Source organism: Danio rerio, chromosome 8 (genome assembly GCF_052040795.2).
Source record: "Danio rerio strain M-AB ecotype USA chromosome 8, GRCz13ab, whole genome shotgun sequence".
NCBI classification, from domain to species: Eukaryota; Metazoa; Chordata; class Actinopteri; order Cypriniformes; family Danionidae; genus Danio; species Danio rerio.
The window spans coordinates 60,221,919-60,237,506 of record NC_141028.1 but is presented as its reverse complement, the minus strand read 5'-3'; the positions used below and the strand labels follow the sequence as shown (position 1 = coordinate 60,237,506).

Genomic DNA, 15,588 nt, shown 5'->3' with positions numbered 1-15,588 from the left:
ATCATCCAGACTGTTACCAGCAACAAGTCCAAAAACCAGGGTCTGTCATGGTATGAGGTTGTGTCAGCGCCCTTGGCAAAAGTAATTTGCACTTCTTTGATGCACCATTAATGCTGAAAAGTACAGAGATTTTGGAGCACAATATGACAATGGACCACATTCTGCACACATTACAAAGTCCAGGCTGCAAAGAGAATACAGGTACTTGACTGGCCTACCTGCAGTCCCGACCTGTCTCCAATAGAGAATGTGTGGCACAATTTGAAGCGACAAGAAAGACCCTGTACTGTTGGTCACCTTAAGACTTGTTTGCAGGAAGAATGGGACAAAATGAAACCTGAAACACTTCATCACTTGGCTGTGAAAAGGACCGGCAACATTACAAAGAGGTACATGCTTTACTGCTCCCAAAAACATGACTGAATATAACATCACAAAATAATTGTACAAATTGTCAGTCTTTAATTGAAGTTTCTTTTGAAGTTGCACAAACTTGAACAATAACATTTTTAACTTTAATTTTGAGGTTTTAGGTTAAACGACTAACTTTTATTAGAGCCCACTGTCCATTATATCTTTCATCAGTAAATGCAATCATTCTTTTCTCTATGCAATCTATGAAATATTGGCAAACAAATCAATTAAATGTGAATAAAAGCATTGAAAATGTTGCTTGATTCTGTGTTTGTAAAGTGCTGCTTCTCTTCAGCATATTTCCCAAAAAACAGCAGGGAAAGCATTGCTGCCATTTAATTAGATCACAAAAGCCCAATACTACGGGCAGCAGTTCTTAAACTTGCTAAATGCACCAAAAGCCAAAACAAACAAAACTTGCTGCGTCCCAATTCGCATATCCGTCAGTATGTCCCAAAAAAATCGAAGCGTAAAAGCGCCTGCTAATTTTAGCTAAAATACATTGGGCGTTGGACGTGAAATTGATTAGAACTACAAAACTCTGGTAAAAGGTGTAAATAAACTACAAACATGGCGGACGCGCGCGAGACCAACCGTCAAGTAGAGAGGCTTCGGTAAAGTTGTTTGAATGACTATTAATTAATATCCAGCCAGCTCGAAAATATTACAGTCACGTTTTCCGTGTTATATTTCATCTGCCACAACAATGTGAACTTATTTAAAGACGTGTTTGAACATTAACATCTGAATACAAAATTTTCCTAAAGACCTGAGGAGATTTCTCTGCATGAAAGCCTCACGAATAGCTATTAACACACAGCTGAATCTATAATAAGGTAATTAAATATGAAGGAAATGTGGGTGATGTGTAAAATCATTGACAGGGGATATAGCTAATTAACATAACGATCTGTTGTAGCTATATTGGGACACAGCATATCGCTGTCCTTTAAGAAGCACGTGGTGTTGACAGAATCAGTCATGGAACAAGCAGTTTTCTTGAAGATGTTTTGTTTATTTGTGACACAATCTGACCAGCATATAATCATTGATATTCAACATCTTTGCAATACAAATAATCGTTCACTCGTATACAAGCGAGAGTCTAGAATTGCCCCGAAAAATGAAGCAGTCTCAAAAGAGTCACTCCACCGACAGTGAAGCCTGTACACTTTACAAAAGACAAACCTACAGTCATGCACTGAAACATATCTCCATCATGACCTCTTACACACAAAAAACTGAAAATAACACATCTATACATCTCAATATATGAGTAAAACTCTGCTGTATAAAAGAATGGATAGAGCATATATTATTATAAAAGAATAAACATATTAAAAAGTCTTAATTTTCTCCCTTAATCAGGCAACTCGTTTAATTTTATCCACAACAACCTCAAAACTAGTGCATTTTCATTTCCTTCCAGCGTCAGGATGTCATTAATCTGATCATACGCCTCTAAATATAAAACACTTCAATGCTGTACAATGAAACAGAATAAATATAGGCAGAAAGATGGAAAGATGAACACATTATCAGATAAATCTCATAAAATGGAGTCAAAATGTCACGTTTGATTTAATTCAGAGTACAAACTGAACTTGTGGCACACTGGAAAATCAAAGAAAAAATGATTAAGAGACCAAAACTGTCAATAATTAAAACAGTATGCTTCTGAACGGGGGAAACTGCTGTAGCTCTAATTGACTCACTAATGAATTAGCTGTTCCACTGAGGGGCAGTCGATGTCCAATATCAATATACTCTCGTTTTCAGATGTCTCATGTTTGAATACACTTTTTTTAGTCAGTTCTAAACTCCTTTAACCTAATTATTTTGATGTTAGACTCCTAAAATTAAAGTTTCTTTATGGCATCAATGCTTCAACAGAGAATCTTTACATTCCACAAAGGCATCCTAATGGAGTAAAACGTGTCTTTATATTGTTAAAATGTTCTTCATAATAAATATAGTTCTCTGAAAGTACATCAATGCAAAAATCAATTTAGGAACTTTTTCCATTTAACAGTGGAGGCATTTCAGAATAAGATAGTAAGATTGGTATTTGTTAGTACAGTTATCCAATCAAATCATCTGCACAAAACAAAATAATAAACATTTTAAGTTATATTTTTCCTGTTAAAATCCAAAAACTGCGCATAGGTCTATGCAAAAATGCACGGAAATGCAACTATAATGTTACTTTGGAATATTTACATTTTAAATTAAACATATTTGCAAAAGTCAAAGCAGAAGAAAAACAAATAAAGTGCAGAACTATACATATAAGTCTAAAAGAGCGACACAGAACACTGAAATCTGGGGTCTGTTTAAAAGAACAGCTGCAAGTGGGCTCTCACACTTGAAAAATACTATAGCAATTTATGGTTACTACCCCAGTGGACAAGTGGGTGTCAAAACAACATCAAAAAGCATGTCAATAACATGTCAAAAATGCAAAACCTTGACATCCACTAGTATTTTCTATAAATGACTAGAGTATTCATTCTACTCACACTCATACTATATAGAACAGACTTTTCTAATAGCCCTGTAGTAAATTTAAATGCAAATGTAGTACCTACTCAAGTGGTAGGTTGCAGCTTGTTACTGAATAAAACAGCTTAAACTAACCTAAGGTGGTTGGCTGGTTTATCATGGTTGATTTTAGCTGGTTGACCAGTCAGGTTTTACAGGGATTTTTGCCATTTCCAAGCTGGATTCAGCCATTTCCAGTCTGGTCATCTCCCAGCAGTTTAACCCGGACATAAATGGTTTGCAAATCAATTAGATATCAAAACCTTGACGTCCATTTGACACCCACACATTAATGGCCTTATGACCATCAAATATCAATATTTTTAACATAAGACTATTCATCTGAAAGCTTCAATTACAAAATACAGTAATTATTTGAATGCATGTAAACTACCTAATGTCAAAACGGCATCAATACGCCCGCTGGAGCTATAGTGTTTTTGAACCATAATAATAAACTGTATTATAATGCATGTATTATAGTATTTATGACTCTGCGCCACAGCCATATCACCCTGCAGCCCAAGACCGGTTATTCACTGAAGCTAAGCAGGGCTGAGCCTGGTCAGTACCTGGATGGGAGACCACTAGGGAACACTAGGTTGCTATTGGAAGTGGTGTTAGTGAGGCCAGTAGGGGGCGCTCAACCTGTGGTCTGTGTGAGTCCTAATGCCTCAGTAAAAGTGAAGAGGACACTATACTGTCAGTGGGCGCCGTCTTTCGGATGAGACGTTAAACCAAGGTCCTGACTCTCTGTGGTCATTAAAAATCCCATGGCACTTCTCGTGAAAGAGCAGGGGTGTAACCCCGGTGTCCTGGCCAAAGTCCCTCTATTGGCCCTTACGATCATGGCCTCCCAATCATCCCCTTCCACCGAATTGGCTCGATCACTGCATGTCTCTCCACTCAACCAATAGCTGGTGTGTGGTGAGCGCACTGGCGCCGTTGTCCTGTGGCTGCCGTCGCATCATCCAAGTGGATGCTGCACACTGGTGGTGGTGTGGAGAGACCCCCCTCATGATTGTGAAGCGCTTTGGGTGTATGACCATACACAATAAATGCGCTATATAAATACACATTACATTACATTACATGACTCATTGTTAAGAATTGCTACAGAATACTGTAGCTGATAAACTGTAAGAGATAGTATGCTTTACTATTTACTACAGTAAACTATTACTGTTAGTACGCTGAGAGCAGGCTGGAAATGGCTTAAACCAATCTGAAAATGGCCAAAACCACTCTAAAACCAGACTGGTTAACCAAATTAAACCAGCCAACCAGCTTTGGCTAGATAAGCAGATTGTTTAGCAGGGTTTTCAGTGTGTGAAGGTGTGTATGTCGTTGTGCAGGCTGACAGCAGGCGAAGATCGTCCTCTCTTAGCTCTGCAGAAACTCTTACTGCATCTGCAGGTCTGGATCCACATGACGCTTCTCGTGATGTTTTCTCCATCCGGACAGCGGAAACGCATGCGCACTGTGCGGGTCGAGCGCGGCTGACAGCATCGGTCGTCCACACATGAGCCGCAGGACCGAGGACGGTACCGGCGAACCGTGGAGCAGCCTGCAAACGTGATCAGCTCCGGCTTACGAGGTCTTGTTGTACGTCGACACTTCTTTCCTTTCTAAATGACAAAATGAAGCAACAAGAATATGTTAAAGGAGTGTTCACACCAAGGAGGACGACTATAAATATAACATAAACTATTTGTGTACACACCACTAAACAATAATGAGGATCTGCTCATTTTTAGTTTAATAGTTTCTCTTTAATTCCCTTTTGTAACCAGCAGGTGTCCTCGTGAACCGGTGAATCCAGCTCGTGTAATCTAATTACTAGTAACGTTTTAAAATACAACAAAGATTATTTCTAAGTAATATTTTGTGTCAGTCTGAACATGAATGAAAAGCCAACATGACGGAGTGAATGCTGTATTAATGTTCACCTTCAGATGTGGAGTGGCGTCACACGGTGTGATCTGGCAGAGGCGAGTCTCTCTGATTAACCTGCACTGAGCGTTACTGTTGGTCACTCGACTGGACACACCAAACCCGCAGGAAGCAGAGCATTCAGACCAGTCTGTGGTCTGGGAGAAACATCCGGGAGAAGGGAAGGGAATCTCGGACACCGGCGCTGACGACCACTCTGAATACGAGGAAACATACAGTATGTGGCTGCTCAGATAGTCTAGGTTGATAAAGGGTTTCATTAAGGTTGCTAGTGCACAGCTAGTACGTTTCTAGGACACACAATGCTATTCAAAAGCATAAAAGTACGGAAAACATTCATTCAAGTCTTTGAAGCATCCAGGAATCACAAACTACAGGGACCTGTTAATTAATAGCCATTTTTAACTGTGTAGTGATTCTACTATCCACTTGTGATGAATGCAATACTATTTTCGGGTCCAAGCCTCTTGTTTAATTTGATTAAAATAAAACTCAATCTGAATACCCGCTTAGATCACTTTTTTCTTGCTACATGACCAGCAAAGAACCAGCATTTGACCAGCAAAGAACCAGCTTAAGACCAGTTAAACTAGCTCATGACCAGAAAAGTACTATCTTAAACCAGATTATGACCAACAATAACAAACAAGAACCAGCTGAAAGTAGCTCATGACTAGGAAGAACTAACTTAAACCAACTAATGACCAGAAAGAACCAACTTAAACATGCCCATGATAAGCAAAAAAAATCTTTAACCATCTTATGACCAGCAAGAACCAGCCTAAATCAATTTATGACCAGCAAAAATCATCCTATAACCAGCAAGAACCAGCTTAAACCGGCTCATGAACAGTAAGAACCAGCTTATGACCAGCAAGAACCAGCTTAAACAAACTCATTACTTGCAAGAGCCATCTTAAATCAGCTTATGACCAGCAAGAACCAGTTTAAATCATGACTAGCAAGAACCAGCTCATGGCCAGCAAGAGGCATCTCAAGATCAGTAAGAACCATCTTAAACCAGCTCATGGCCAGCAAAAACCTTCTCATGACCAGCAAGAACCAGTAAGAACCATCTTAAACCAACAAGAACCAGCTTAAACCAACTCAAGAACAGCAAAAAACAGCTTAAGCTTGCTCATGACCAGCAAAACTGTATTTAACCATCTTATGATCAGTAAGAACTAGCTCAAACCTGTTAAGACCAGTAAGAATCATCTTAAACCAGCAAGAACCAGCTTAAACCATCTCATGACCAGCAAGAACCAGCTGAAACAAACTCATGACCAACAAGAACAAGTTAAAACAGCTCATGACCAGCGAAAACATCTCATGACCAGAAAAAACCAGTTTAAACCAGCTCATGACTAGCAAGAACCAGTAAGAGCCATCTTAAATCAACAAAAAACATCTTAAACAAACCCATGACCAGCAAGAACCAGCTTAAACCTGCTCTTGACCAGCAAAAACCATCTCATGACTAGAAAGAACCAGTTTAAACCAGCTCATGACCAGCAATAACCATCTCATGACTTGCAAGAACCAGTTAGAACCTTCTTAAACCCACAAGAACCAGCTTAACCCTGCTCATGACCATCAAAAACTGTATTAAACCATCTTATGATCAGTAAGAACCAGCTTAAACCAGCTATTGAGCAGTAAGAATCATTTTAAACCAGCAAGAACCAGCTTTAACCTGCTCATGACCAGCAAGAACCATCTCATGACCAGCAAGAACCAGTAAGAGCCATCTTAAACCAACAAAAAACAGCTTAAACAAACCCATGAACAGCAAGAACCAGCTTAAACCTGCTCTTGACCAGCAAAAACCATCTCATGACTAGAAAGAACCAGTTTAAACCAGCTCATGACCAGCAATAACCATCTCATGACTTGCAAGAACCAGTTAGAACCTTCTTAAACCCACAAGAACCAGCTTAACCCTGCTCATGACCAGCAAAAACTGTGTTAAACCATCTTATGATCAGTAAGAACCAGCTTAAACCAGCTATTGACCAGTAAGAATCATTTTAAACCAGCAAGGACCAGCTTTAACCTGCTCATGACCAGCAAGAACCATCTCATGACCAGCAAGAACCAGTAAGAACCATCTTAAACCAACAAGAACCAGCTTAAACCAACTCATGACCAGCAAGAACCATCTTATGACCAGCAAAAAACAGCTTAAGTCTGCTCATGACCAGCAAAACTGTATTTAACCATCTTATGATCAGTAAGAACTAGCTCAAACCTGTTAAGACCAGTAAGAATCATCTTAAACCAGCAAGAACCAGCTTAAACCATCTCATGACCACCAAGAACCATCTTATGACCAGAAAGAACCAGTTTAAACCATTTCATGACCAGCAAGAACCAGTAAGAACCATCTTAAACAAGCAGGAACCAGCTTAAACCAACTCATGACCAGCAACAACCAGCTAAGACCAGCTCAGGACCAGCAAGAACCATCTTATGACCAGAAAGAATCAGTTTAAACCATTTCATGACCAGCAAGAACCAGTAAGAACCATCTTAAACAAGCAGGAACCAGCTTAAACCAACTCAAGACTAGCTAGAACCAGCTAAAACCAGCTCATGACCAGCTTAAACCATGCTAAACCTGCTCATGACCAGAAACTGTGACGTCAGACTAAACCAGTGTGATATCTGAGTGATTTCTGACAGCAGTGTGAGTGTTGTTGTGTTACCCTGAGCTGCGGGTCTGCTGCGGTGCTCCTGCAGGAGTTTGCTGATGTGGTTGTACTGCGGTGTGTGTTTAGGCAGCGGCTCCTCCTCTCTGATGCTGTTGTCGCTGTCACACACCCAGCGCTGGCAGCAGTGCCCAGTCGGCGTCTCCAGCCGAGGATTGGTGCAGTGTGAGCCGGGCAGCGGGACGAGGAGCGGGCACAGTGGCACACAGCCCACCACACCATCAATACAGCTGCACTGGTGCTCGCAGCCCGTCTGGAAGTCCTCACCATGTTGATACACACGACCAGAAAACTCACACGGACGACCATGAGCCTCCGCTGACACACACACACAGGACACAGACACACACACACACATTATTTTTCAAATATTTCTCAAATGATGTTGAACAGATTCAGAAATTTTTCACAGTAGTTCCTATGATATTTTTTCTTCTGAAGAAAGTCTTGTTTGTTTTATTTCGGCTAGAATAAAAGCAGTATTTTAAGGGCAGGTGGCAACCCTGATGTTAGCCACGCTCAATACCAGACACAACCTAATCTGAGAGTTTAACTGAACATAAACAGGAAACATTTCAGATTTCAATTAAAGATCACAAGGGCAAACAATTTTTTCTTCTCTTAACGACAAGCATTGATGAATTGTTCACCACAAAACTAGCAATGCGAGCGAACAAAATCAATCTGCTTAGTTTGGTTTTCACGTAGGAGCAAAAGTGTTTGCTTAACGTTAGGTAATTATGCTGACCTCTGCAGAGTCCGCGTTGAGGGTCTCCTCCGGCCCCCAGGTGGCAGTGCAGGCCCTTGATGTGGTCGCAGGGCAGGTCGGAGCCACAGTCCTGGTTGAACTGTTGAGCGCAGACTTTACAGCAGCCGCAGTTGTCCCACACCCTGCTGACACCCCGTGGGCAGGATGGAGGAGACGGAGGGCAGGAGCAGGGGCCTGGACAGCCACGAGACACCTGAACACACACACACACACACACACACACACACACACACACACACAGAGCTTTTACTAGCTGTACTTCTAGATAAAGACGCAAATTAGATTTACAGTTTAAATCAAAATTATTAAGCAATATATATTTTTTAATTAACTCAACAAAAAAAACACTGTTATACAATGAGTTGCCTAATTACCCTAATTTTACCCTAATTACCCTAGTTAAGCCTTTAAATGTCACTTTAAGCTGAATACTATTATGCTTACATCCTGGGCTTAATTTGTGCCTGCTCATTTTGTGCACCTCATTTTACCGATCCCCCTCCATACACACACCCCCACCCTGCCCAGCTTTTCCCTTTCTTCCGTGACTCCCCAACCCTCTTCCCTTTCTTCCGTGACTCCCCATCCCTCTTCCCTTTCTTCCATTACTCCCCAACCCTCTTCCCTTTCTTCCGTGACTCCCCAACCCTCTTCCCTTTCTTTCGTGACTCCCCAACCCTCTTCCCTTTCTTCGTGACTCCCCAACCCTCTTCCCTTTCTTCGTGACTCCCCAACCCTCTTCCCTTTCTTCCATGACTCCCCAACCCTCTTCCCTTTCTTCGTGACTCCCCAACCCTCTTCTCTTTCTTCCGTGACTACCCAACCCTCTTCCCTTTTTTCCGTGACTCCCCAACCCTCTTCCCTTTCTTCGTGACCCCCCAACCCTCTTCCCTTTCTTCGTGACCCCCCAACCCTCTTCCCTTTCTTCCATTACTCCCCAACCCTCTTCCCTTTCTTCGTGACTCCCCAACCCGCTTCCCTTTTTTCCATGACTCCCCAACCCTCTTCCCTTTCTTCGTGACTCCCCAACCCTCTTCCCTTTCTTCGTGACTCCCCAACCCTCTTCCCTTTCTTCGTGACTCCCCAACCCTCTTCACTTTAGTCTGCAACTCGCCAACACTCTTTACTTTCGTCTGTGACTCACCATCCCTCTTCACTTTATTCCGCGACTCCCCAACCCTCTTCACTTTCGTCTGTGACTCCCCAACCTTCTTCAATTTCGTCCGTGACTCCCCAACCTTCTTCAATTTCGTTCCATCGACCCTTCCACCCCCACCCTTATCTTTTCACTTAACAAACGAAATTAAATATATCGGTTAATGGATGTCTTCAGTGATGTGAGTTTCCACAGTTTCCTTACTTCACCAAAGTAAAGGAGTAAAAAGTAAAGTAAAGAGGCTGAATGGAGGAGGCTCCTTCTTTATCCTCGCGATGCAGATGCTCTGTTTAACTGTTGTCTCGCTAGTGAAGCAGTCAGTCTTTTTCTGTCTTTAAAATAGCAAAAGTGGATTCGGACACGAAATTAATGCTCTTGCGCTACGAGCTTTAGACTTTGCGTCTAGGTCGTTAAAATTGAGCCCTTTAAGTTGAAACACACGCTCAGAGCTTTCACTAGCTGTGTTTCCATATAAAGATGCAGATTATTCTAATGATACACATGACAGCTTTTTGAGCAGTGTTACTGGGCAGCTTTGGGAAATGATGCCATAAATGGGCAACACAGGGTAACCAATTTGGGAAATGGGTTACAGATACAATATTGTTGTCCATTCTTAATAGAAAAGTAGCGAAGCAACAATGCTCAAAACGTTGCCCTGTGAATCACCAGCATTAGATTTATGCGCAAAACTGGAATTTGGCATAAAGCTTTAGTGAATAAAGCAGCGTTTCCATCTAATGAGAAACAAAAGAGATAAAAATAATCAATTCCTGATAAACTAGTGCAAATATCAGATCGGAGAAGCCAATGTGCTGTTTTTTTGTTCTCTAATAAACGAGTTGTGCCTCAGAAGATGAAATGCAATGAACGCGGCGAATGCGGTGGCTTTTGGAGGCGTGAGACGCTCTTTGGGAGCGCAGACAGATGCTCAAGACAATTCTGGAGGTAATAATAATAAAAGAAGAATAATACTGAAGCACTGTGATGAAAATGAGAAGAAATAGAAATGAGCAGAACAACATTTCAGATGCTTTAGAATGTGCTGGAAACGCTGGTCGGTGCATTAATGACGTCCCATCACACACATTTATATCATCTGTTCAAACAAAACCACATGACTCTTTCATGCGCATACTGGAGTTCATTTGGTAAACACGTGTTTCCATCATCGTTTGTACAAATTCTTTCTTATCATATAAAATTGTATCTCTATCCTAATCTTACTGCTTCCATCAAGCATTTTTTTATGTGGTAGTCCAAACTGCGCATAAATATATGTGGATGGAAACAGCTCGTTTCATCACAGTAGAGCTGGTTTTTCACAGCCTGTGTGTGTGGGTTAGACTGTGTTTATATAATACGCTCACTTAGGTGTCTGTGTTTGAAGAGTGACTGTAGAATTAGAGCATAAATAAACAGCGTAAGATAAACTGCGCCACTGTTACCATTGGGAGCTATTTCTGATCTCACTACAAAGCACTTTTTAATGCAACTGTAGTCAGATGGTCAGGATTAAATATGACAGTCAAATTAAAAAGATGAATTTGAAATATTCCCAGTACTGGGTTGCAGCTGGAAGGGCATCCGCTGCATAAAACATATGCTGGATAAATTGGCGGTTCATCCCGCTGTGGCGACCCCTGATTAATAAAGGGACTAAGCCGAAAAGAAAATGAATGAAAGAATGAATAAGTTTAAAATAAAAGTCAGAATGAAAAAATTAAATAATAGTTTTTTTTAATGATATCTGGTACAAAGGCTGCATTTATTTGATTATTAATGCAATAAAAATTGTGAAATATTATTACAATTTAAAATAACTGTTTTCTAATTGAATGCATAATAAAATTTAATTTATTCCTGTAATGAAAAGCTGAAATTTCAGCGTCATTATTCCAGTCTTCAGGATCAAATGATCCTTCAGAAATCAGCTTAATATTATGATTGTTTTTTAATACTTTTATTACTTTACAATATGTTTGATGGAAACCATGATTTTTTTCATGGTTTGTAGAATGATTAGACTTAAATAACAATTAATTTGACATAAAAAAACACATGAAAATAAATTATTATAATGAATGTCTTTAATCTCACTCTTGAGGATGATTTAATGCATCATTTGCTTAATAAAAACATTAAAATGTATATAAAAACAAACAAGTTAAAATATATATAATATGTTTAGCTAATATAATTTAATGTATTTAATATATTTAGAGGATATTTTCTTTCAGCCGTTTATTTAGACTTTTTACAAATATATAAATGTAATCACGTACAATTTACCAATTTGCTTTATAATGTTTATATATATATATATATATATATATATATATATATATATATATATATATATATATATATATATATATATATATAATTTAAGTTAATTTAATATAATGTATTTAATATATTTAAAGAATATTTTTTTCAGCCTTCTTATTTAGACCTTTTAATAAAATATAAATGTAATCACACACAAGTTAAAAAATATATAATGTATTTAGCTATTATAATATAATGTATTTAATATATTTAGAGTATATTTTCTTTCAGCTATTTTATTTAGACTTTTTAAAAAATATATTAATTTAATTACATACAATTTAACAATTCACTTTATAATATTTTTATTACTTTTATAGTTTTTGATAGAAACCATGATTTGAGTTTTTTCATGATTTGTAGAATTATTAGACTTAAAAAAATAAATTTATTTAATTAAATTAAAACCCACATGAAAACATTATAATTATAAATGTCTTAAATCTCACCTTCGATGATGATTTAATGCATCATTTGTTTGCTTAATAAATATATTTTTAAAACTTTTTTTAAATTATATAAAAAATAAACAAGTTAATATATATATATATATATATATATATATATATATATATATATATATATATATATAGATAGATAGATAGATAGATAGATAGATAGATAGATAGATAGATAGATAGATTAATGTAGTTAATATATTTAGAGTATATTTCCTTTTAGGCTTTTTATTTAGACTTTTTAATAGATTAAAAATAAGTACAACCACATGCAATTTACATTAACGGCTTTTAATGAACATTTTTGCACGTTATGAGTTTATTTAAAATGACTTAAGCTGAAATCAAATAAAAAGCAAATATTCAATGCACAAACACATAAAATGAATCAGTATTATGAATGATTGAATCCACAATTATTGATTACCAAATATGATCTTCACCAGAAAACACTGTGAAGTGTGCAGTAGTGTGTGAAATCTCCTCACCTCTCCGTCAGCAGAGCAAACCACGAACAACAAAACAACCCAAGTGTGTGTCCGCGTCCTCTGATTTCTTCCAGAATGCATTTCCAAGCGTTGACCAAGATTTAAAGTAAGTCCCCAATGCAAAACAAGCAGGTTTATCCACTTTCTAAATCACTCCAAAGATTTCAGAGCGTGTCTTTCAGGTTTAAAGCTAGTGCATCTGCAAAGTGCATCAGTCAGACTATAGATACTAGACTAGAATTACAGCAAGACCCAAAGCCTGAGCACTGGGCTAGTCAGTGTTACAGAGCATTTACGGCGGAGCAGCTCACCTTATAGAGACTGAGAGAGAGAGAGAGAGAGAGAGAGAGAGAGAGAGAGAGAGAGAGAGAGAGAGAGAGAGAGAGAGAGAGAGAGAGAGAGCAGCTGGTCTTCTATTGTTTGTGCACAGCTGAAGTCAGAATTATTCGCCCTCCTGTGATTTTTTTAATTTCTTCATCAAATATTTCCCGAATGATGTTGAACAGATTCAGGAATTTTTCACAGTATTTCCTCTAATATTTGTTCTTCTGGAAAAAGTCTGATTTGTTTTATTTCAGCTAGAATAAAAGCAGTTTTTAATAGTTTTAAAGCCATTTTAATGTCAATATTAGCCCCCTTCAGCAATATTAGTGTTGGATTGTCTCCAGAGCAAACCACTGTTATACAATGACTTGCCTAATTACCCTAATTAACCTAGTGAACAGTGTTGGGCAAGCTACTTGACAAATGTAGTGAGCTAAGCGATTAGCTACTCTACTTAAAATGTAGCTTAACTACACTAAAAGCTACCCTCTGGGAAATGTAGCAAGCTAAGCTAAAAGCTACATGGCAAAAGTAGCTAAGCTACATCTAAGCTATTTTAAATTTAACATTTTTAAAATGAAGCAACTTAAATCCAAGTCAAACATCCTAAAACTGCCAATGAAACAAATGAGGCACAATAGTTCAGTTATTTACTGTAAATAGTATGCTTTACTAAACAGAAACAAATTATAGTATAACAGCTAAAACAAAGAAAAATCCAATAAAACCAGGTGTTACACATTTAAAATACTCTAGTCATTTACAGGGCCGGAGCAAGCTGAACTGCCGCTCTAGGCAAAGGACGGTTATGCCGCCCTCAACCCTAAAGTGAAACCGGGGGTGGGGGGTTGTGTCGAGGGACACCACCCTCCCTATTCTGCCGCCCTAGACGCGGATATAACTGGGGGCGGGAGAGGTGAGGATAGTGTCGGGGACGCCGCCCTCTGTATTCTGCCGCCTAGGTCGCCTCTATGGACGCGCCGGCCCTGGTCATTTATAGTAATGTTTTGGAATAAGCATTATACTGCATGTATATATACAAGTATTTCTGAGCACAGCATCAGAAATTAAGTTATTGCATGTTAACATGTACTTCTCGAGGTATGGTCACGAGGAATCCTGCTTCAGAAATAACTCCTCTCCCTCAGTCATCTGTCCATCTAGCAAGTTTCGGTTAGCGTCATCGCCAACCAGAGGTGGCAGTAACGCACAGAAAACTTTGCTTTTTGTGTTGCTTTTATAGTGAAGTTTTGTTTTCATTTTCTCTCTGTGAGAGCTCAGCTGGAGTCACGTGTGGATTAACAGTGTACGCGACGCTCGACAACAATAACTTACGTGTCTAAGGAGGATTATTATTTACCTGAGAGCTGTTCTCATCTGCAAACGCTGAAATCCGGATTCGCTTGTAGTCTCCTCTTAATAAAGACGCGGCTCTAGTTGCTGGTGATTGTCCTGTCTCTACAGATTTGGTAAGTGAGCGAGCAGTGCTCTTTGTTTATTCAGTTTGTTCGTATCGAACTAAGTTAACTATTGCTCTGAGTGTAAACATGTTAGCAAAACAACCAAACTTTAACCTCGTGAAGGATTTTCACCACATTTTGTGACCAGAATAACACACGCGGCTTTCTGACGCTACCTGCCGTGTGCATCTAAGTTTCCAGGAAATGCGGAGGGTTTTTTTCTCTCATTCGCCGTGCGGTATCAAACATTGCATGAAAAATACACGCTTAGAGCAGTTCCTCGAATCAAATATTTTGTTTGTCGCGAGGGACATGAATGAATTCCCTGAATGAAAGAGCCACACTGCAGTTAAAGTCCACCATTTAATAATTTGGCAAATAATTCGACTACACATGTCCATGTAAACACAGTCACATTGTCCGCTGTGTGTGTGTTTTGACTCTGAAAGTCAGCGCGCCCAAATAGGCACTCCCACACCATCCCACTTTAGTTCCTCCGACACTCCCCCCTGAACAGAGCTGGACACGCCCACTTTTCTGACTTTTTCCAAAGTAGAGGTGTGAAAACACCCTGCTGAAACGAGGGCGTTTCATGGCCCTTTAATATAAAGTATTAAACACATTTCAGTAGGTCAGCACTTTCTCCTTGTGTCATTACAGAAACTAATTCAGTTTTGTTTTATTGTTTGGGTTTTTACCAAAATATGCTTCAGTTCCATGTCAGCAGCTCCTTTAGAAATATTATTCCCAGGAAAAAAAAAAAAAACATGTTCAATCCTTATTTCTCCCACTGTGTCTGCGTTTCTGGAGACGTGAGGACGAGGGTGTGGATGCAGATCTGCTAAACGAGACTGTCGCTCTCAATAGTGTGCATTACAAACCACCGTGAAATGAAACGCAACCGCAGACACACTGAACACACGGTCAGCTATGGGTGTTCACCTGACCGCGCCGCTTTAATTGGGCTTTTGTTATGAGTTCAG

General features: G+C 39.1%; 1 protein-coding gene across 3 annotated transcripts; it reads right to left on the bottom strand.

The window, feature by feature from the left end:
* Positions 1-1,408: 1,408 nt before the first annotated feature.
* Positions 1,409-13,141, bottom strand: ccn1l2 (cellular communication network factor 1, like 2). Of its 3 annotated transcripts, XR_015497078.1 has the most exons (7): positions 12,822-13,106; positions 8,368-8,581; positions 6,637-7,937; positions 5,878-6,275; positions 4,905-5,802; positions 4,053-4,583; positions 1,409-3,449 (listed from the first exon to the last, which is right to left on the bottom strand). XR_015497078.1 is itself a non-coding variant. In NM_001080987.2 (5 exons), exons 1-5 carry the CDS (start codon positions 12,900-12,902, stop codon positions 4,278-4,280), a joined length of 1,122 nt encoding a protein of 373 aa, NP_001074456.2. In that variant the 5' UTR covers positions 12,903-13,141; the 3' UTR covers positions 1,409-4,277. The 3 variants fall into 3 exon arrangements, 1 of the variants encoding a protein (NP_001074456.2); XR_015497077.1 differs by lacking the exon at positions 5,878-6,275 and having other exon boundaries at positions 4,905-5,104; positions 7,617-7,937; NM_001080987.2 differs by lacking the exon at positions 5,878-6,275 and having other exon boundaries at positions 1,409-4,583; positions 4,905-5,104; positions 7,617-7,937; positions 12,822-13,141.
* Between the last annotated feature and the right edge of the window lie 2,447 nt (positions 13,142-15,588).

Excerpts from the sequence above, each read along its gene's own strand:
- ccn1l2 (NM_001080987.2), bottom strand. The coding sequence starts at position 12,902 with ATGCATTCTGGAAGAAATCAGAGGACGCGGACACACACTTGGGTTGTT. Across the intron at positions 7,938-8,367 it reads TCAACGCGGACTCTGCAGAG|CGGAGGCTCATGGTCGTCCG; the intron begins GTCAGCATAATT and ends TGTGTGTGTCAG. Across the intron at positions 4,584-4,904 it reads ACGCCACTCCACATCTGAAG|AAAGGAAAGAAGTGTCGACG; the intron begins GTGAACATTAAT and ends TTTGTCATTTAG.